At 51.1% G+C, this 22,572-nt stretch overlaps 1 protein-coding gene across 9 annotated transcripts in view; it reads left to right on the top strand.

Annotated features, from left to right (window-relative positions):
* GRAMD1B (GRAM domain containing 1B) overlaps positions 1-22,572 on the top strand; it is a 129,868-nt gene that overhangs the window by 100,395 nt on the left and 6,901 nt on the right. For 7 of the 9 annotated variants that reach the window (XM_040085177.2, XM_058423390.1, XM_058423395.1 and 4 more), the window contains 10 exons: positions 4,326-4,346; positions 12,734-12,818; positions 14,358-14,461; positions 15,136-15,231; positions 15,585-15,665; positions 18,567-18,682; positions 19,092-19,248; positions 19,811-20,000; positions 20,343-20,486; positions 21,051-21,169. In XM_040085177.2, coding sequence (XP_039941111.1) covers positions 4,326-4,346; positions 12,734-12,818; positions 14,358-14,461; positions 15,136-15,231; positions 15,585-15,665; positions 18,567-18,682; positions 19,092-19,248; positions 19,811-20,000; positions 20,343-20,486; positions 21,051-21,169 — 1,113 coding nt within the window. Of the gene's footprint in view, positions 1-4,325; positions 4,347-10,062; positions 10,701-12,733; positions 12,819-14,357; positions 14,462-15,135; positions 15,232-15,584; positions 15,666-18,566; positions 18,683-19,091; positions 19,249-19,810; positions 20,001-20,342; positions 20,487-21,050; positions 21,170-22,572 lie in introns of those variants that run through there. The other 2 variants (XM_058423393.1, XM_058423388.1) reach the window with 2 other exon arrangements.

Genomic DNA, 22,572 nt, shown 5'->3' with positions numbered 1-22,572 from the left:
ATTGTCAGTGTGCTCCACCAGGAGTTTTTAAGCACTGGAATTGTCAGAGTGCTCCACCAGGAGTTTTTAAACACTGGAATTGTCAGAGGGAGTGCTCCACCAGGAGTTTTTAAACACTGGAATTGTCAGTGTGCTCCACCAAGGAGTTTTTAAGCACTGGAATTGTCAGTGTGCTCCACCAAGGAGTTTTTAAGCACTGGAATTAGAGGGAGTGCTCCACCAAGGAGTTTTTAAACACTGGAATTGTCAGAGTGCTCCACCAGGAGTTTTTAAGCACTGGAATTGTCAGAGGGAGTGCTCCACCAGGAGTTTCTAAACACTGGAATTGTCAGTGTGCTCCACCAGGAGTTTTTAAGCACTGGAATTGTCAGTGTGATCCACCAGAAGTTTTTAAGCACTGGAATTGTCAGAGGGAGTGCTCCACCAGGAGTTTTTAAGCACTGGAATTGTCAGAGTGCTCCACCGGGAGTTTTTGAGCACTGGAATGGTCTGTGTGCTCCACTGGCAGTTTTTAAGCACTGGAATTGTCAGTGTGATCCACCAGGAGTTTTTAAGCACTGGAATTGTCAGTGTGATCCACCAAGGAGTTTTTAAGCACTGGAATTCACAGTGTGCTCCACCAGGAGTTTTTAAGCACTGGAATTGTCAGTGTGCTCCACCAAGGAGTTTTTAAACACTGGAATTAGAGGGAGTGCTCCACCAAGGAGTTTTTAAACACTGGAATTGTCAGTGTGATCCACCAGGAGTTTTTAAGCACTGGAATTGCATCCCAAGGGAATCTTTCCCCGAGCTCTCTTTGCCACCCTGGCCTCACCACTGTGCCACAGACCAAGGGCTGAATCAGCTTTAGGCTTTTCTGTAGCAGCTTTCCAAGCTCAGGAAAACCCCATCTTTTTGCTAGTGGCCAACAATGAAATAGGAATTTTTTATCTATTTTGCTCTTGCCCACGGATAAAAATTATTTCCTCCAGATTCTTCCCAAAGCCTGTAGCTAATGGTGAATGCTGAGGATTAGTACTGAGTTAGGGGAAAACAAGAATTTTGGTGCAGGTGCTGGGGGTTGTAGAACACTTTAGGTCGGGAGGGATCTCAGGAGGTCTCTCCCCACAAGCCCCTGCTCAAAGCAGGGTTAAATCAGCTCGGGCTGAACCCTTGTCCAGCCACATTTTGCAGCCCTCCAAGGCTGGAGATCCCACAGCCTGGCCAGGCCCCTGCTCCAGTGCTTAACCACTCCTGTGAACAGGCTTTTTCCTCCTCTCCACGTGGAATTTCCCCTGTTGCGCCTCGTCCCTCCAGGGTGCCACGGTGAGAAGGGTTTGGCTGTGCCTTCTCCCACTGGGGGGGACAAACCCCCTTTAGGTAGCAGGTAACGAAATTCTGATCGTTTGGGGCTGGGGCGAGGGTTTGGGGAAGAAATTCCATCATTTCCTTTGGGTTATGGCCATGTAGGAGCCGGGTGGGCGGCAAGGGCACGGATCAGGAGAGAGGGCTCTGGCTCTGTGCCTCTGCCTCCCCAGGGCTGAGGGGGATTTAGGGATGCTCCCAGAGCTCTGTGCCATGTCATCCACTTGGCAAAAGGTTTCTGTTCCCCTGGGAGCAGCCAGGAGTAAGCTGTGATGCTGCTGCCAGGGATGCTGAGAGGTAGAAAACTCTGTTTGGAGGGTGAGGTTTTACGTGTGAGCTGTAACACACGTGGCAGGTCGCTAAATCACGGCTGTTCAGCGGCAGCAATTAAAGGCTCAGAGAAAATATTCCATTTTTCTCATTCCTCCAAAGCTCTGCCTGGTTGCAGCCCCCTTGTAACCAGGAGCTCTGCTCTGTGCCCCTGTAGCATCATCTCTGCAAAGCAGCCCCATCTTCCCCCTGTCTGTGTGCAGCCCCCTCCTTCTGTCACTTATTTATTTTCTCTTTTCAGTTCTAATGCTTTTGGTTTCTTTTTCCAGTATGACAGACTTAACCTGCTCAAAGTAAGAATATGTTTTTCCTTTTTCTTTCTTTCCCCTCCCATTCCCCTCTCCATTTTTCCATCTCTTGATTTTCACAGTTCACATTTCCCTCTCAGTGAGTATAAAAAAAAAAAAAGATAACATAGAAGAGATATTTAAGGGCTGAAGTTGTTTGGATTTTGGATAAGTCTGTTGAATTTGGTGGAGGCAAAAGATGAGGTTTGAGTGTTGGTATAATTAAGGATATTGGTAGAATTATGGATGTCAGCACAATTATGGATGTCAGGATAATTTTTTTGGGTGGAAGAGCTTGAAGAAGAACCTGCAGAGCTCCCTTGTAGAGGACCCTTGGTTCGAGGAAATTCAAATGCGAGGAGGGGAAAAAAAAATAAATAGTTCCTGCAACGAATGCAGCAGAGGGGACTGAAATCCTGCTGGGCTGTGCTGACACCACAGCATGGGCACCCCGATTCAGAAGGCACAGTGCCAGCAGTGCCTCTGGTGTGTGTGTGCCAATTATAGTTCGGTTGTGAGGGCTTTTGGTTTGGTGGTTTTTTTTTTGTTTTTCCCCAGGAATATCTGAATTACACCCTTTTGCTCATTAAGGCAGACAGATGGCAAAACAAATCTGCAGGAAAAATCACTCCATCTCAGGGCCCTGTGCTCCTGAGGACAAGGTGCTGTGTGCATGGCTCGGATTAATTACCCTGCTGCTTTTTTTAGTGCAGACTGGGTTGCGTAAGGCTTTTTTTTTTTCCACGTCCTACTTGAAGGGAGGGATGACTTCAAGCCAGTCCTTTATGAATGGATCAGGTATGGAAAAGAGTGGGAAGTAAGAGGAAATTCCTCTGGTTGGAGGAATGAGGGTGAGATATGAGTCGTACTCTGTGTTCCCTCAGCTCATCTCCTTTCCCCAGGATTTGGGGGAAAAAGGGGTGTTCCTCCTTTTAATGTCGAATTTTTTCTATTTCAGCCTGTGTACTGTATTACTGTGGGGCTTTTCCTTAGAGACTGGGAGCTCTGCAGTGGATCCTTCCGAAATGCTGGCTCCAAGAGTGGGATCCAGTGAGGTTTTGTGGCTGGAGTGGCGCACAGGGAACGTCCTGCAGGGAGATCCAGGGCTGGGATTTCTTCACAGAAATCTCTGCTCCAGTCTGACCTCATTAACACTTCTCCTCCTTTGCTGTGGCAGAGCACCCCGTGTGTCCTTGGTGGGCAGGCAGCTCCTGCGTCCCTGGGAATATTCCAGGGAATTCCCAGTGAAACCCCCGCAGCCACAGCACGGAATGCTTCCCTTCCCATCCCAAACTGGCTGCAAAGCCTGGAAAATCCTCCCAGGTCAGAAGCAAGGTGGCTTCAGAGGAGGAGAGGCAGTGAGATATTGCTTCTGTCCTGGTGTGTTATCCTCAGCGTTTGGGAGAGGGGGACAGCACAGCTGGAGCTGCCCAGCCACGGTGGGAAAGGCTCTGGTGTCCCCAGGCTTCACTGCCATGAGGAAAATCCCCCAAAAAAGGGGAATTCCTGTGTGTCCTGCCGTTGGAAAGCCAGCCAGGCTGGAGTGGGAGTGGGAAGCTCATTTCTTCCTCTCCCTGTGCAGATAAATCTCACCTCCAAGCTGAGAATTGCCGAGCGTGGCTTCCCAAGCTGAGCCAGCTCTTTTGTGTGCTCCAGTGTGTGGCCTGTCCTCTCCAGCCATCTGAAACGCCACGATAAAAAAAAAAAAAAAAAAAAAAATTTAAAAAATCACACATGCAGATGATGCAAAACACTGAAATGCTGAAAATAAAAATAAAAATCCCAGCCTTTTTTTTTTTCCCCCCCCCTTGCTTAGCTTTTCTAGCGATTTTCTACGGCACTTTTCCTGGCCCTGTGTGTGTGTGTGTCTGTGTCCCCCTTTTAAAATTCAAAACACCCTTGGATCATTTGCCTTTTGTGAGCAAAGCTGTGTCCCTGCCCTTAGCTGTGCTTCCAGGGCTCTCGGGGCAATGTGAGTTTTGCCACCTGGCCAGTGGAAGAACCAAACCCCTGAAGAGGTGGCTGGCAGTGATGATGATGATGATGATGATGAGCTCCTGTGTTGCTGGCTGGCACTGCTGCCTGCAGACAATGTCTGTGTGTGTGTGTGCATGTGGACATGCACACCTTGGCCTGAACTGGCTCCCGTTCCAGACTCCTGCTGCTGGATTTGTCCCTCGCTCCTGTAGCAGGGGATAACTGTGTTAGACCACGCCGTGAAATCCATTGAAATCTTCTGTTTAATCCCGCTTTCACTCCGCTAATGATCCGAACCAGATCGGACCTGCTTTCTCTGTCCCTCTTTCTTTTTGATCCTAAGATCTCTGTGCTAACTAATGCTTCTCTTTTATTTTGTCCTTACAGAAAAGCCAGAGTTGGTATAATGTAAGTACTCCCGTTTCTCTTGTCCCTGGGTGGCTCCGGGCTGGGCGGGGGGAAGGTGCAAAGGGGCTTCGCAGTGGCACCGGGGCTCTCTGACCATTTCCAGCAGGAGGAGGTGGAAATGGCTCAGCGCTGGCAAAGGAGGGCTGACATCCTGAGGAGAGGGATGCCAGGGGCTGAGAGCAGAAGCTTTGTCCCTTGGGTCACTCTCGTGGTGCTCCCCACATCCTGCACCTCTGGTTTCTCAGCTCACGGGGGCCGGGATGTGGTGACACGAGGTGACACGAGGTGACACGAGGTGACACGAGGTGACACGAGGTGACGAGCCGAGCTGCCACCCTGCAAACCCTTTGCGCCTCTCGGGGCGCTGCGGGGGCCACAGAGGGATCATTTTCTACCCACCCCAGAGCAGCACCAACCACCCTTTGCTTCTGCCTCGGTGCTCCTGTCGCTGTGCCAGCACGAGGGGCCCCGCTCCGGGCACAAAGCCGGTGCCACCTTTGCACGGTCGGGCCCCCACCCTCGAGGCTCCCGAGTAGCCGTAGGCAGAGGCAGCGGCCATCCCTGGCCAGCCACTGCTCCTGCCCTCCTGCAGCGTTCAGAGCAGAGCAGATCAGGGGTTCTGGCTGAAACAGCGAGGCCAGGTCTGGAGAGGGGAGAGGCAGAGCGAGGAACCTGCTGGCTGCGAGCAGCGTTGGGCGTAGCACGGGCAGGAGGAGATCTCCCAGGCAGAGAGGGGCTGAGGCCGTGGCTTGAGGAATAAAATGCAAACCAAGGTGAGCCAAACTGGTGGAGAAGTGGCAGACAAGGACTGTGAGCTTGACCTGGCTGCTGCCAAACCCTGCCTCTGTCACCGGCCTAGAGGTGGCTTTGGCTCTTACTGCTTCTGCCTGTAGCTGCTGAGCTCCATTCCCTGCTGCATGATGCTTTGCTGTGCTCTGCTTCTGTGGGTCTCTTGTGTTTTCATGTCCTCTCTATCTTATCTTTCTGTTCTCTTGTTTTTCCTCCATATATTTTCAGCATGAGAGACAGTACATCCGGAGAGTAAGCACTGGCTGCATTTTTTTGTGGTTTTCCCCACCCCACCCCATTATTTTCCTTTGTAAACAAAACAAACCAAACCCATTTTCTAGTTAGCAGAGACATTCTGGCCAGATAAAAGCAGCAGTGTGAAAATATGGATGAGCCACGCACTCCAGGAAGTCAGTCAGTCCTACTTGGCAGTGTTACTTCCATTAAAAATTCGCTAATGCATCTCCTTGATAGAGTTCCCCTTCTTTTGCCAGCTCCTCCCAAGCGGGATTTTTTTGCCATTTGGATTCCTCCAATCCTGTCCCCTCTGAGAGCAGCTCCAGAAATGAACCCGTGGAATCTCCCTCTTGGTGAAGCCTCACGATTTCCTTCGCTCACTTTCCCCGGCTCTCATTTTGCACAAACCCCGCCGTGCCCCGAGCAAGCGCCCTCCACATTGCTCTGTGTGCCAGCTCGGCAGCCCTGGCACTGTGCAATCCCAGCCCAAAAACCCACCCCTGCCTCAAAGATCCGCAGGGCATCACCGGTTCTCTCCATTCTCTTGCTGCTTTTACCTGGTCTGTTGGTCTCTGGAGCACCGCCTTCCTCTTTGCCAGTTGGAACCCTCCCTTGCCCCTCTCCTGGATTCCTTTATCTCTACTTTTTTTTTCCTTAGATGCCACCAACTTCTCCTGCCTTGTTGTGTTCTCCTTTCGATTCGATCCCGCCGGTGCTTTTCTTTTTTTGGGATTGCCATCCCTGCCCCGTGGAGGAGTGGGGGGAAAGGGGTGAAGCGAGGTGCTGGGTTGGTTTGGCAGACCTGCGCCCCTCTCTCTGGTTGTGCTTTCTCTGCTTGGCTTTGCAGAGGACAGAAAGTCGTGCAGGTGCACTGTGAGATGGAGGAGAGAGCCCCGGTTTGGGAATAAATGCGCTCAGAGTTTCGGGGTTTGCTTTGTGTTCGTGTCCTGGTGGCGGAAGAGCAGAAGGTCGGTGGGAAGGGAAAGTCCCTGAGGTGCTTCCCGTGCCTTTAGTGAGGAATTGTGCACGTGGAGACTTCGGTTTGGAAATATCGTGGGTTTTAGAGGGGGGGGAAAAAAATCTGTTGGTCGTTTGTGGTTTAACCATCGGTTGTGTCTGCTTTGGGTTGTGTGTCTGCACAGTGAATTATTTTAAAATAATTTATAAAAATGGAGCTCAGACCTTAAAATGAAACTTCCTTCGTAGTTTTGTCTGCTGACACAGAGGTGTGCCTCACCCTGCACCCCTGAGGTGCTCAGGGAAATTTGTGTTTCTCTTCCCTGAGGACGCCCGGGAGGAGCTGCTCTGTCTGTGGGGTGTCAGTAACCCCACCCTTGGGAGAAGGCGTTTGTCACCCGCTCTCACTAAAATGAGAGACCAGCTGGAGATGTTTTGCTGCCAGGGATAAAATCTCGCTCCTTCTCTCTCCTTTTCTCTGCGTTTTGGGCGAAGGGCCCCGTTCCTGAGTGTGGAAATCTCTCATTTCTGTGTCACAGTTGAGGCCCTGAGCCTGGCAGATCTGCCGTGGTTTTCCTGCCTCACTCTGTCTCACTTGGGCTGTGAATCCTTCTGCTTCCCTGTTCCTAAATTTGGGGGTGTGTCTCCATACCCTGCATCACTTCTGCTGCTCTAGAGCAAGGCTTGCCTCTTAAATTCGGCACCAGGCATCAGGAGAATCCAGAGGATGCTCTGGAAAAGAGAAGAAATCAGATGATCTTGAAAATTTAGAGGAAACGCAGTTGGCACCGGGGATGGGGTGAGATTTAAATCCATTTAAAGGTTTTCACTTCAGCATTTACATCCCAAGGCCTGCTTTGCTCTGTATTCCTTTATTTTTTATCTATCACGCGCCTGAATATTTTTCCTCTTCCTTTAACTGGGCACTGAAAAGACACCAATTGTCTCTTTCAGGCATTCCTAAATATTAGAATATTAGAAACATTTGCTGTCCCAGTCAGTCTGGGCAGGTCGGTAGGAGCCCAGTCCTTCCCACCTGTGTTTGGGAGAGCAAAGTCTGCCCCGAGGATTGCAGGGAGCGGGGCAGGAGCCCTGCTCCTGCAGCTCTGCAAACAGATTTGTGCACACAGCGCAGCCCTCAGCCTGGCAGGAGCTCAGAGTCTCAAAAATAAACCCAAAATGCCAGCAGGCAAAGGGGAGAGCCCGGAGTTTTCCTTTGGGAAAAGTGCAGGGAAAGCCTGTGCACGGGAGGAGCTGGCTGAGGATCTGAGCGGATTGTGATGCTGCAAAGGGCCTTTGTGGGGAACCCTGAGCAGCTCTTGAGCTTCTGAAGAATAACCAGACATCACAAGACTGATAAGAATTCAGCCCTGGCTGCAATCAGGGTGCTGTGTCTCTTCTTGGAGACCTCGTGGATACCACAGTGGAGGGGAAACAGCTGCTGGGAGGGGTAAAACATTCCCTGTAAAGGCAAAGGGGAATTGTGCCTCATTCCAGGGAGAGCATCGGGAACACCTTTCCCAGGGGCAGCAGGCTGAGCCTCCCTCAGCAGCAGCAATCACGGGGAGAGGGTTTAAATCAAAAATCCAGGCCTGATGAGTGAGCAAGGTGTTGGAGAGCCCTTTTCTCTGTACAGCACAATCATCTTCTAACTCCCAGTAACAACTTCATCAAATTATTCCTGCAGCAGTGTTAACTCCCTGACTTTCAGGTGCTTTTCACCCTGTCAGATTTCCCCCCTTTTTCTCTGTAAATCAGCACAATCATCTTTTAACTCCCAGTAACAACTTCATCAAATTATTCCTGCAGCAGTGTTAACTCCCTGCCTTTCGGGTACTTTTCATCCTGTCAGGTTTTCCATGACTTTCAGCCTGTGGATTGCTCAGCCTGGCTGAGTTGCTGGCTTGTGGAGGCACCAAATTAGCGGTGAACTTTTGCTGCGAGCTGGTGTGACGATGAACTCAGGTCCATTTTCCAGCCCAGATGGCCAGTGATTGCTTGGGAGAGTCTTCCTCTGCTTTTCATTCACTTTTAAAGGGAGAAGAAGGGAAAAGGTGGAAAATCTGAGCACCCAGAATGGGTTTAGAAGAGATGCTGTGGGACAGGTGGCCACTTTCTCTGCTGGTTTTTCCAACCAGCCCTGCTGTCAGTGGGGTCTAAACTCTCCCACACGAGCAGGGAACGTGTTCTGTTTATTCCAGTAGTTTTCCAGAAGCGATGTAAACCACAGAAGCCCATCAGACCTGAAAACTGGCCGCGGTTTTCCTTGCCCTCTGTGCCTCGTGCCACCTCCGCTCCCCGCTCCCTGTGCTGTGCACGGCTCAGGTGCTGTGTTCTCGGGCTGTCCTGCCCCGTCCCCAGCAGGGTTTGTTTTCCGTTCCCCGTGGAGGATCTGGCTGTGTGTGACGAGGAGATGTCACCACGGGCAGCGTCCCTCGTGTCCCCGCTTCCCTCACCTTGGCAGTGCCATCCTGTCCCGTCCCCGTGTTTGCGCTGGGGTTAATGTTTGCTGCCTGCAGCTCCAGCCCACCTCTTCCCGTCACTGTTCCAGGGCAGGTGGCTGGGGGTGGTTTTATTTTAAATTCAATCCCGTTTGGAGTTTCCAGCCGTTCAGCAAAGCAGTGCGATGCCGGTTCTTTGTCCTCCACAGCTCCAAATCCTCTTGTTTTTAATCGTTCCCTCATCTCGGGGTGCAGCTGGATGCAGTGTGCAGCGCTGAATGGAGACACCTCTGTGCCCCCCGGCTGCAGCAGCGATTTTGGGGTGCAGCTGAGCAGAGCGAGCTCGTCAGTGAGCAGCCTGCACCCCTGGCCTGCAGCCTCTGCAGGGGCTGCACTGGTGCTTTGCTGAGATCCGTGTGCCCGGCTCTGGGGGGTGAGGGGTTCATTTCAGTGTGTGCTCACGGCTGGGCAGATCCTGGGCACTCACCTGGGCACTCCTGCGCCTGAGCGGGGACTGGGAGAGGCTGGGACTCGGCAGAGGCACACAGGGAGTGCCAGCACACCAAGCAATCTCTGGGGCTCCAGGGAGTTCATTCCCTGGAGGAAACCCTTCATTTCCAAAGTGACCCGACTAATGAATGAATCCTAGAAAATCCTGGTTTTGTGGGGAGAAGAGTGGGCTCAGAAATGCACCCAGGAGTGGTGCAGCCCCTCGGATCTCTGCCTGGCTGGGTCTCCCATGGCTGGTTCCTCCCTTTATTTTCATCTGTTTATCTTCATCTATTTATTTATCAATTTATTTATTTATCTATCTATTTATCTATATCTATTTATCTTTATCTATTTATCTCTATCTGTTTATTTTTATCTACCACTACTCTATCACACGCCTGAATATTTTTCTTCTTGCTTTAACCGAGCGGTGAAAAGACACCAATCGTCCCTTTCAGGCGTTCCTAAATATTAGAATATTAGAAATATTTGCCGTCCCAGTCAGTCTGGGCAGGTCGGTGGGAGCCCAGTCCTTCCCACCTGTGTTTGGGAGAGCAGAGGATTGCAGGGGGCGGGACAGGGGCCCACATCCCGGTCCCTCCTGGCTCCCCTCGGGCCAGCACACTCTGTCCAGCAACTTTCCATGACAGGAAACATCTGCTGGGAGGCAGGGCTGGGTTACTGCAGGGCATTGGCCGGCAGAATTCCCCAGCTCCAGGAACTCGGAGCTGCGCGCTGTGTGCGAGTCATTTTGGGATCTTCCCCACCCACCCCGTCCAGGAGAAGCACAGAGACTGAGGCTGCCTTTGAGAGCAGAGAGGGGCTGCAGGGCAGAGCCCGGGGCGGGCACTGAGGAGACAGAACCGCTGCTTTGCTGCTTCCAGAGAGGGGGAAAAGCTGAGCTGGAGCTCTTTGCCTTCCCCTCGGGTCCTGGGAGCCGCGTCTGGGGCTGGATCCGGCACTCCTGGGCATCGGCTGCGCGCTCCTGCCAGGGCTCCTGCAGGGGATGCCCACGGCAAGGAGCTGCTGAGGCTGCAGCAGGAGAACCCAGAGGGTGCTCACCAGCGCAGTCACCCCCATGAGCCTCTTTGGGAAGAGTCTTCTGGAGGGGAAATCCTCGCTCAGATCCTCGGGAGCTGCCTCCCACGAGCTGGATGTGGGCAGGAGAGCAGGGGAAGGCACCGCAACTCCTGCCGAGCTGCCGCACCTCTCTCGGCTTTGGACATAAACAAGGAGCGGTGGGAGCAGGAGGAGCAGAGGCAGAGTGCACACGGGGAGCTGTGCCAGCTGAGGGAAGGAGATGGATTCCCTGCTGGAGTGTGGCTCCCTCTGGGATCTTTTCCTGGATCAAGAGCTGCCACGGCTGCGGTGGGACCCGGAGGGATTTGTGGACTTCTCTCGAGGAAATGCCAGCCCTGGATCAGATGAAATCCCAGCTGTGAGTGTCTCTGAGCTGTTTGCAGCCCGGCAGAGCTGCTGGGGCTGAGCAGAGCCTCTGCTAGGACAGGTTTTAGCTCCTGCTGAGTTGGGCTGCGCTGAGCCCAAAGCTCAGCCCTGCAGGGATTGTAATCCCTTTCCCCCACTCCGTCCCCATCCTGTCTGCTTGTTCCTGGAAATCTTGGGCTTGGGCTCTTGCTGGAGCCCGTCTCAGACCAAGATCTTTTCCAGATGTTCATGCTGGGAGTTTGGTAAGTTAAGTTTGTGTTTCTGTCATCGGCTGGTTGGCAGGTTTTACTGAGAGCAAGGTCCTTGGCAGGTTTTACTGAGAGTGAATCCCTTCCTCTGGGCCCACGGGGCTGGAGCAAGGCTCGGAAGTGCCGAGCTGACCTTGGAATACTCTGTTTCCAGCCCACTGAGCGGCTGTGAGGAGCAGGGAACGCTTTTGGGGGCGAGGGGTTGTCTGTGATTTGACAAGCAGCGCCAAATCCGCTGCGATCCGACAGCTTTTGGCAGCGCTGTGAGGCTAATTCGAAACAGAGCTCTGTGTTCCTCCCACCCCTGTGACTCCACCACCATTCCTAAGCAGAAACTGCCTTCTCTAATCTCAGAATTGCGGGGCCCTCGCTGGAAGACTCCCCCATTTCTTCCCTAGGAGAGCAGGAGGAGGATTTTTGGATAAAGGGGGAAAAGGTTCTACCCCAGGTGGCTTCTCCTCTCCATCTGTGGGAGAAGGAACGCTGCAGATTGCCTGGGAGATGCGAATTTGCAGCTGCTCTGCTCTGAAGCCTTCGGAAGGTGCCGTGGCTGTCGGGAGCAGCTGGCACGGGGCGTGGGAGGTGTGGAGTCACATCCTGAACCCCAGAGAGGAGCCTGGTGTCCCTTCAGCCCCAGCCCCGTGTTCCCTGAGCCCTTCCCTGAGCCTGGGACACAAAACAAGCGCAGGACACGGTTCAGTCCCTGGCAGAGCCTTTTTGGAGCCCCACTGGAGCATCCTCCCCATCCCAGCACGTGGCTGTGTGTGCTCGGTGGGGAGAGGGGTGGCCATGGGGGATCCTGAGCTCTCGGTGACAGAGTTTGCTCAAGCTCCTGTGGCAGGGCCAAATCCCCCATTTTATGGGTGAATCCCCCATTTTCTGGGGCTAATTACCTGGTTTCTGGGGTGAATCACCAGTTTGCTGGGGTAAATCCCCCCTTTTCTGTGCTGAATTGCCGGTTTTCTGGGGCAAATCCACCATTTTCTGGGGTTGAATCCTCCATTTTCTGGTGTAAACCCCTCCTTTTCTGTGTGAAATCCCGTTTCCTGGGATGAATCCCCTGTTTTCCAGGATGAATCCTGTGTTTCCTGGGCTGAATCCCCTGTTTCCTGGGCTGAATCCCATGTTTTCTGGGGATGAATCCCCTGTTTTCCAGGATGAATCCCCTGTTTTCTGGGGGGAATCTCGTGTTTCCTGGGCTGAATCCCCTGTTTCCTGGGCTGAATCCCATGTTTCCTGGGCTGAATCCTGTGTTTCCTGGGCTGAATCCCATGTTTTCTAGGGTGAATCCCCTGTTTCTTGGGATGAATCCTGTGTTTCCTGGGCTGAATCCCATGTTTTCTGGGGTGAATCCCCTGTTTCTTGGGATGAATCCCCTGTTTCCTGGGCTGAATCCCGTGTTTCCTGGGCTGAATCCCGTGTTTCCTGGGCTGAATCCCGTGTTTTCTGGGGCAGCTGGCAGTGCCCGGTGCCAGCAGAGCACACGCTGTACCTCGCAGGGTGTAGGATTGCAGGCTGAGAGAATTCCTCTGCAGGCAGGGCTGCAGCCTTTCCAGCCTGGACTTGCTCTTCCGAGCCAGGTTCTCCTCTTCCTCTCCCTCCCTGCACCGGAGCCCAAACCCTCCCGTGGCTGGGCTGTGATGGCAGCTCCCGGCCCCTCCAAGTGCATCCGTCCCTCCTTCTCCTCCTGTCCCCCAGGTGCTCCCGTTTTTTCCCACTCCGTGTCCCTGCTCCCCTGGCTGCCCCTCTCTTCACCAGGCCCTTTTTTCGTTTGCAGGTGTTGAGCCCGACCTACAAACAGCGGAACGAGGATTTCAGGAAACTCTTCAAGCAGCTCCCGGACACGGAGCGCCTCATCGTAGGTAAGGCCAGTGCCTGTGGTTCGGGGAGGAGGGCGGCACACATCCGCCCGGATTTTAGTTCTTGGCAGGAGAATTAACCCACAAACACCAGAAATTTATGTCCAAACAGGAGACAGAGGGGTCCTGGAACTTTATTCCAATAAAGGGAGAGGCCACGGGGCATTTCCCATTGGATCTCTCACATTTTTAGAGGATGCAGCCTCCTTTGTATCCCAATTTCCCAGCCACGTTTCCCTCTCTCTTTCCCCACTGCCTGAGGTCCTTGAGAGGCACAGACTTCCCAAATCACCGAATACAGACCCCTTCTAATGTGTACCCCCCTTTTTCTATTCCTTGTGCCAATCAGTGGAATTCCTATGGAATTTATGGTTCTTCCCATTGTTCCTTTCATCTCCCAGTATCCAGTTTTATTTACCAGCAGACCCACAGCTTGTTTGGAAAGTCAAATCTCTCTCATTCCTTCCATCAATCAGTGGGATCCTTCCCATTGTTTCCTTTATCTCTCAGCGCTGGTTTTATCTCCCAGCAGACCCACAGCTTGTTTGGAAAGAGAAATCCCTCATTCCTTTCATTCCCCCAACATTGCCACTGACAACAAACCTGTTTTGTCTGCCTGGAGCACAGTCCCATTTCCAGCAGGTTTTGCGTTTTCTGATGGGTTTTCCTCATTTGGTGGGGGATGATTTGATTTTTTTCCTCCCCCCAAACCTCACCTCGCTGCTCCTGTGTCTCACATACCTGCTGATCCCCTCCTGCGCCCCGCGCTGGTGAAAGCTGCAGAGGGGATGGAAATCCTTCGGGGCGGGAGGAAAAAATGCGCAATGACTGTGGGGAGGCAGAAGGGAGAAGACAGCTTGAATCTGGAAATGGCAGTGGGATGCTGCAGAGTGACGGGCTGATAGGGCAGGATCAGGCAGGGGGAGAGATGGGCTGTGGTGTGCCCTTGGAGCCAAGAGCCCGGTGGGCAGGGCAGCAGCTGGGGCTCTGCCTTTGCCTTGCTGTGTTGAGTGCCCTCTCCTGCTGCTCATCCTCACCTCCAGGCTGTCCCCATGCCTTTTCTCGGGCTCACCTAGAGGCAGAGGCCAGACAGGGTTAGGAGCATGTGTTTTTTGAGCGGGTATGTTTAGTGAAGGGCCTCCAGGTACATTTAGGGCAGACAAAACCTCCCCAAGGGGCCACACCCAAAATGGACAATGGTCATGGGTTTTTCGCACAATTACAAGTTTGGTCCATTTGCATATCAGGGGTTAATCCTCCAATTAAAACTTCAGGTAATGAAGTCATTCACCCCCAGTTTGCTCCTCCCCAACTCACTTTTGTTTATAATTTTTGGGGCCTGAGGCTGTTGGGTGTCCTTGCACCACAGGCCCAGAGGAATGGCTTTGTCTGACCAAAACGTGTTGACAGTAGCTAACACTTCCTGTGGAGTTTAGAGTTATGCACTGATGCAGCACAGGATTTGAAAAATGTAAAGGCTAAAACCTTAAGGCAGCTTGTGTTTTTTCTTCTCCTCACTGGGCACGTGCTGTCCTCCCGCAGATTACTCATGTGCTCTCCAGCGAGACATTCTCCTGCAGGGCCGCCTCTACCTCTCCGAGAACTGGATCTGCTTCTACAGCAACATCTTCCGCTGGGAGACACTGGTGAGGCTCTGCCACTGCTGCCGTGGGAGTGTGGGAGCCCTGGAGGATGAAATTCCCGGCTTTCTGTGCTGCCAGGCACTGACCCCCAAGGAAACACTGCATCGGACCTGGAACAGCTTCCAAAATGGAGTGACAGCGCTGGGATTGTGGGTGTGGAGTTTGGATAGAAGTGTGTGATGTCACAGGGTGCAAAACTTAGAGTTTAAGGTTTAGTTTATAGTAATATATATGGGGTAATATGGAGGATTTAAGACTTTGGCTGAATCCTTCTTTTTCACCTTCTTGGTTTCCGGTGGTTTTTTCTAATTGGGTGGAAGAGATCCACACTGTGGGCCTTGGCTGGTCGGTTATTGCGTCAAAAGTATAAATAATATAGATGTCACATCGTTATTGGGTAATTAAAAGACCTTGGAAAGAGTTAGAGACTCTGCATTTTCTACCTTGTTAGTCAGAGCTCACGGCTCCTGAGGCTGTGCTATAGATAAGAGTCAATAAACACTGAGTCCAAACACAAAACTCCCAAATACTTAATCCCAGCTCTAACAGGAAGAAAAGAAGATAGGAAACCCACACCCAAGCCTGGGGTTGTGCTCAGATTTGCTTTGCACGGGCTCTCCCTGCTCTGTTCCTCACCACTTTCTCCCTTTCTCTGTGTTTTTCCCTCCCTGGTGCAGCTGACAGTTCGCTTGAAGGACATCTGCTCCATGACCAAGGAGAAGACGGCACGGCTCATTCCCAATGCCATCCAAGTTTGCACTGACACTGAAAAGGTACATCCCACCCTGCTGAGCCAGCCCTGCCTGGCTGCCAGGGCACTTCCAGGGTCTGGGGCGGGTTTTTCCAAACTGGGAAAAGGGCTGGGGGCAGGCTTTGTGCTGGAGCTCCCATGAGGGGCGTGGGGCCAGGTGAAATATCCAGGTTTTACAGCAGCACGTCTCTAACAGAGCTGTTTCAGTGCTCCCTCCCAGGTGAGAGCCACTGGCATGTCCGTGAGCTTCACTCTGTGCTGTGTGGATGGCTCACTCCAGCTGGGGAGTGACCCCAAACCGGGCTTGTTGGGCTCTTCTCCTGTTTATTTGGCTTTCTCTGAACTGATTTTTGTCTCCCTCTCTCCCCCATGCAGCACTTTTTTACCTCCTTTGGGGCCCGAGACAGGACGTACATGATGATGTTCAGGCTCTGGCAGAACGCTCTGCTTGACAAGGTACAGAGAGAAAGCTCAGAGCTTTCTCAGGGGGGTTGGGATGGAAGGGTGGTGATGGAGGTGGGCAGCAGCATCATTTCTGACTGAAAAAAACCCCACCTGGAGACAGCAAACACAAGTGTTCAGGCAGAGCAGGTTCATGACTGCAGGTGCAATTCCCTCTTTTTGCGGGGATTTTTTTTTTGCTGGGGTTTATATCACCCATTTTCTGGGATAAATCCTCTGTTTTCTGGGGTTAATCACCCATTTTCTGGGATAAATCCTCTGTTTTCTGGGGTTAATCACCCATTTTCTGGGATAAATCCTCTGTTTTCTGGGGTTAATCACCCATTTTCTGGGATAAATCCTCTGTTTTCTGGGGTTAGTCACCCATTTTCTGGGATAAATCATCTGTTTTCTGGGGTTAATCACCCATTTTCTGGGATAAATCCTCTGTTTTCTGGGGTGAATCACCCATTTTCTGGGGTAGATCACCAGGTAAATCACCCATTTTCTGGTGTGTGATTTTCTAAATCACACACAGGAGGTGCCACTCTGCCTCTGCTGAGGAATCAGGGTCTCAGGAGGGAATTTTTTTTTTTTTTTTTTTATTTTACTGATTTTTTTGGAAGTCGGTAATTCCACGGTGGAGCAGCCCTCAAGGAAGCGGTTCAAAAAAGCAGCAGGAAAGGAATAACTCGCTGTGCAGGCAGAGCTCTCAGCAAGTCTGTGCTCCAGGGGTGTGGAGGTCCAGGCAGGACAGAAAACGAGTGTTCAGGGCATCCCAGATCCAAGTGAGAGCAGCTTTGGATTTTCAAATAAATCTGCTCCTGCTGCGCCAGAGGCGCTGTAAATCCTGGATTTGCTCCCAGGCTCTGCTCCACAGTGTGAAGGGTATTTCTGACCTCCCTGCTGCAGAAAGCCTGATGTTAAAATGCTCCCAGCATTTCGGGGTGTCCTGGCTGGAATTCAGCCCATGCTGGAGGAGTGAGGCACCGGGAGTACCCTGTCCCAAAAATGGGGGTAGGACTGAGGAGGGGAGAGGATCACCTTGCCTGGGTTGTTCCCTGGGCTGTAACCGGAGCAGCCTCTTGAAATTCCCGACGAAAATTCAGCGCCGGTCTCAAGGTCAAGGCAAAAGGGGACTGAGACAGGGAGTGACAAGCTCCCTGTTTATCCCTGGAAGGAAGCACTTCCAGAGCTCGTTTTCCACATGTGGGATCCGTGGCTGGCAGGAAGAGCTGAGCCCAGTTTTCCTGATAAGACAGGGGTGTGAGTTCACGTGTGTGGGAAGGAGGTGGAACAGTCAGATTTTTTTGGATGAAAGTTCCTCATTCGAGGCTTTTCCCCCCACCCCCCCCCATGCTTTTTGTTGATGCTGTAGGGAGCTAGATTAAAAAAAAAATTCCTGCCTTATCCCATGCAGTTACTATGGGAAGAAATTCAAGCCAGCAGCTCAGAAAAAGTTCACTGGATTTGCTTCCCCTCATTTGTTTCCCCTCATTACCAAGAAATCCTTGCTGTTGGTCATAAGTTTCTCATGGGTAAAAGTCCCCTTTCATCCCTGCACCACATCTTTAGCTCACAAGTTTTCCTGCCCCGTTTTTCAGAGCCTCATGTCGCAGTCATGTGATGATCACTGACCTGCATCCCTAAAATCTGGGCTTCTTTCAACGGTCTGGATAATTAATTTTCTCTTTTTTACTTTTTTTTTTAATTATTATTATTTTACTCCTCACAGGGGTGTCCGGTGACACAAACTCCTTTTGATTCCAAACTGCAGCAGGAAATGTTTTCCTTCGTTGCTGTTTTAGGTCATTTTCCCTGCAGCTGGGATTTTTCAGGCAGCTTTAATTTAAACAAAGTTGAAAGGGGGGGAAAAAAAAAAAAACAAAAAACCGAACTCATAAGGTCTTGGGGTTCTGCGGAGGGAAATGCAGATTTAGTGCTTCCATGAGCACATTCCAGCGCTGTTTAGGGGGAAATCTCATCCATGTGCTGCTCTGGGTGTCGCTTCCTGATGGATTTAAGTGTCAGGAGATTGAGGCATGGGAAGATCCCAGTGTCGGATTTTGGGGCAGAACCTGGGCTGATGGTGGAGGATTATTGGTGACAGGGCCTATTTGAGCTCAGTGGGGGCAATCTCTAGGCCAGAGATTAAATAAGTAATAAAATATAACAATAAATAAAAATAATATCATAAAACATTGCATATAATCACATATACTATATATTATTATATAGTATAATATATTATTATATATTATAATATATTATTATATATTATATATTGTGTTATATATTATTATATAATGTATATTATTATATATTATTATATATTATTATATATTATTATACATTATTATAAATTATCACATATAAACAATTATATATTATATAAAACATATTTTATATACTATTTATCATCTATTATAGATGTGCATAAGTGTATATATAAATAATATTATTTATATATACATAAATTTTTACACACACACATATATGTATATATAAAAATTAAAAAATTCCATTATATATTAGAAATATATACACGTATAAAATATAAATTTCCGTTATTTATATAAAATATTTAAATCGGTTTAATGGCGCTTAGGATTATTCGTTCATACATATATAAATATATAATGGGAAAATGATTTTGAATAAATTAATAATTATATCAATGGTGATGATGATGATAATAATAATAATAATAGTAATGTAACTTTATTTATAAAAAATGAATAAGAAACTCCATAAAACGGAATTTCACAGAGCTGTGCCCACAGAAGGGCTCTCACCTCAAGTATCCCTCACTTCTCCGTTCAGGGCAGGGAATGTCCTCCTGGCCACGGTAATTCCAGACTTAATTTGGGTTTTTTGGCTGCAAATCCGTGATGTTTTCTGTGTCCCCCCTCTCAGCCTCTGTGTCCGAAGGAGCTCTGGCACTTTGTCCACCAGTGTTACGGCAACGAGCTGGGGCTGACCAGCGACGATGAAGACTACGTGCCTCCTGACGATGACTTCAACACCATGGGGTGAGTGGGGAGGGCTGGGAGGGGCCCCAGGAGAGCAGGGTGTGCTCCCCAAAGTGCTGCTCCTCCCGACGCCTTCTGCTCGCTCCTGGACGGGGGATGCCGAAAAAGCCGGAGGTGTGGCGTTTCCTCCTGGAAGCCGGGAGGGATGGAAATGCCCGCTGAGCCAGCTGAGCGATTCCAGAAGTGCCAAAGCGCGGGGCCGGGCGGCGTCGCGTGCCCGGAAAATGCTTGTCGGTCCCTGGATAAACGCCCCAAAAAACCTGGGGCTTGCTCTCCCCAGCACTGAGCCACTCCTGCTTCTGGACGGCGCGGAAACTTCATAGAAACCTTCTCGCTTGCTCTGTGTGTGCAGCTGTAGCTGTTGTGAGAGGGGTAACCATAAAAACCTGTGTTCTCTGTGGCGTCCCAGCTACTGCGAAGAAATCCCCGTGGAGGAGAACGAAGTCAACGACAGCTCCTCCAAGAGCAGCATGGAGGCCAAGCCGGAAGCCAGCCCTCAGCTGCCAAAGAAATCTGTCACTGCCAGCACCCTGACCTCCACGGGCAGCAGTGAAGCCCCAGCCTCGGTGAGTTTTCCCCGTCCCCTGGCAGCAGGGGTTTGTTTTCCCTGAAATCCGGCACCCCGTGGGTCGTACGAGGTTTGTTCGTCCTCCAGCTCCTCCTCCGCCGCTGATTTCAGCCCTAGGTCGGTGATTTTGTCGCTGGGGCTCTCAGCTGGAAGAGCGTTTTCCAGTCTGTCCTCCTTGGACGTAAAAGGGTTTTAATTTCTTCCCTGCCTTAGTTATTCCCTAAAAAGCAGTGTGCACCCTCCTGGCATGGCAGAGCAGACCTTGTGTAGATATTACCTCAGGTTCTTTCAGCTTGTTCAGCAGCAGAACCAATATTGGACAACACTGTGCTTGTCTGAACAAAAAAATCCATGGTGGTGCCCAAAGCTTGAACGCTGATTTTTTTTTTGAGAGGAGGCTTTACAAGCGCTGCATGGCAATTGCCCTCCTCTCTCCATTTAATTTCCAGATGTGTCAAGGCCAGGCATTCAGAGATGGGCTCACAGGTGTGAGGTTTTGTGAAGCAAAGCCCATTTCCAGGTGCTGACCTTGCCCTTGCTGTGCCCTGTCCTTGCTGCAGTTCGATGGAGTGCTCCCGGAGGAGGAGGAGGCAGTGGCAGAGAGCCCTGTGGAGAAAGACCTTGGCATTGCCAACATCATGGCAGAGAAGATCGACATCATTGGCCCCGTGAACTCCCCCTCCCTGGACTTCAACGACAACGAAGACATTCCCACCGAGCTCAGTGACTCCTCAGACACCCACGACGAGGGTACGTGGGGAAAGGCCATTCCATCAGGCTTCCCTGCCTCATCCCACCCTTCCCCGCCAGGGAATGGAGTGCTGACCGCCAAAATCCTCTGCTGGACCCTGAAGGTGCAAGGAGGTGCCTTTGTGGGCCGCAGAGAGTGAATATGTTTAAATTTTAGCGTGTCCCTAAATTAAGCTGTGTGATTAATTGTCCCTTCTGACGTCCCAACTGCTGCCCTGGGGTCAGCGCAGAAAAAGGGTTGAAGTCCCTCCTGCAGGTTCCTTCTGGAATATTGGGGTCCTGGTGCTGTGCAAAGCACATTTTGCATCCATGGCTGGACCTTGAGGGTCTCTCTCCCCGCAGGGGAAGTCCAAGCCTTTTACGAGGACCTGAACGGGCGGCAGTACGTGAACGAGGTGTTCAACTTCAGCGTGGACAAGCTCTACGACCTGCTCTTCACTGATTCCCAGTTCCAGAGGGACTTCATGGAGCAGCGCCGCTTCTCTGGTGAGCTGCTGCTGCTGGCCTCTGCCTTGGAGGTGCAATTTTGTCTGCTGGGGCGACGCCCTGAGCAGATTTGGGGACAGCGTGGCCCGTGCTGGCAGTGGCCAAAAGCAGGCAGGACCCGTGTGCCCATCTGGGTTCATTTTCTAACAGCTGGAGCAGCAAAAGCAGAATTTTAATTTTTTTAATTTTATTTTTTGTCATTGCCTAGGCCTATTCCTCTGTTCAAGGCTTAGCAGTGTGAGGGGAAAGCTCTTCCAGCACCACACCTGCATGGACTGAGCTGCAGAGAGAATCCCTTGGCATGTCATAGTCCTCCTTTCCCTGTCACTAGGTTTGCTGGAGGAGATAAATCCCCAGCCTCTCCCTCTTTCCCTGCCCTTGAAAGAGGGGGAAATATTCCCATTTAGCACAGGAGCCCTTGGTTTCACACTCTAGAGCAGCCAGGCTCCCCGAGGGGAAGGAGATCCCATCCCCAGCTTGGTTAGAAGGTTAACCCTTTCCCCACGAGGCTGACCAGAGATCCCTCCCTGGTTACTTGACTGGAATGTTGTTCTGTGCTCTCAGATATTATCTTCCACCCCTGGAAGAAGGAGGAGAATGGCAATCAGACCAGAGTGATCCTGTACACCATCACCCTCACCAACCCTCTGGCCCCCAAAACTGCCACGGTCACTGAGACTCAGGTAGGTGACAGTGGAGCAGGGTTGGAATGCTCGGTAGAAACTGCTCTGAGAGTTATTTTCTTGTCCTGAGCACGTTTTCATTGTCCCTGTCCATTTTCCTGTTCACCTTTCCTTGACTGAACTCGCTGCCCAGCATCGCTGCAGCCACGGATGGTTAATCTTACACTGGATTTTAATGAAAGCACCACAGATCTCCCAGCAAAAGCAGCTGAGTTTGTGAACAAGGCAGCACATCTTAACAACTGTTGTTTTTGTAATTTTTTTTTTCTCACCCAAACTGGTGTTTTTTGGGCTGTGCTCAGCCCAGCAGATATTACTCAAGGAAGTCGGATACTGCCTGACCTTCCCACAGCTCTGCAGGGTGTTGTGGGGTTTTTTGTTGTGGTGAGGACTGTGAGATGATCTGTTTAAAAAGGTGAAAAAGGGAAAATCTGCAGTGCACTGGGAGGAGCCAGGCTGGCTCTATCTATCAGGGCCTGCAACAGGAGAGGGAGGAAAAACCCCTTCCATGTCCTGAGATGTGTTCAAGTGAGAAATACAGAGAGGGAGCCGGGAAAAGGGGTGTGAGCAGCAGTTTCAGAGAGGAGGATGCCAGCAGCAAGGTGGGACTCGTGAGGGTGTGAGGAAAGATGCTGGAGAGGAGGAAAGGTGCAGGGAACAGACAGGAGAAGGGAGAGCAAAGGGATGAGCACAGAGAACAGCGCACTCTCAGGTGAACAAGCCATGGAGTGTTTAGTTCTGGGTTTGGCACCGGCTGTGTGTCCTCACTGCAGAGCTGAGTGGGAATATCTGCAGGAAAAGCCATGCTTCATCCAGGGATCTGTGCCTAGCTGTGTCTGTCTGTCCTCTGGGTGAGGTTTGCACATCAGAAGCGCCTAAAAGATGAAAGTGGTGTGTTTTAATGGTGTTTAGAATCACAGAATGGTTTAGGCTAGAAAAATTCATTAGCTAGAATTCATGCTGAAACCCCTGGTTTTAGCTCAGGTGAGTCCCTGACGAGCCAGACACCAGGAGAGAGGTCACATTGGAGAGGTCTCAGCAAACTGCTCCCTGCACGGCGCTGTGTGTAACACCTCTGTTACAAAACCCTGGAGGCTGGAACCACGTGCCCACGGGGAGCATCTGGGTGAAACCCTTGCTTTCCTCTGCCTTCCCTTCGGGGTGAGCTGCTGACAGCAGGGCTGCAGGGGCAGGGCTGGGCCGTGGAGGTGTCGAAGGTGTCAGTTGAAGAGTCAGAACTGTGAAAGATGCATTGTAGCGAGACCACCTGGGGTAAAATAATCGGTGATTGGTGTTAGGAGTATCAGCAGCGTTGTATGGCAAAAGCTGAGAGGCTGAGAAGCATTTTTAAGGTGCTGTAACAAAGAAATAGTTTGGCTTCTGGTAGAGTGGTGTTGAGTTTC

The sequence above is a fragment of the Hirundo rustica genome, chromosome 23 (assembly GCF_015227805.2).
Source record: "Hirundo rustica isolate bHirRus1 chromosome 23, bHirRus1.pri.v3, whole genome shotgun sequence".
Taxonomy (NCBI): Eukaryota; Metazoa; Chordata; class Aves; order Passeriformes; family Hirundinidae; genus Hirundo; species Hirundo rustica.
The sequence above is the reverse complement of the archived record's forward strand: the minus strand, read 5'-3'. Positions and strand labels throughout refer to the sequence as shown.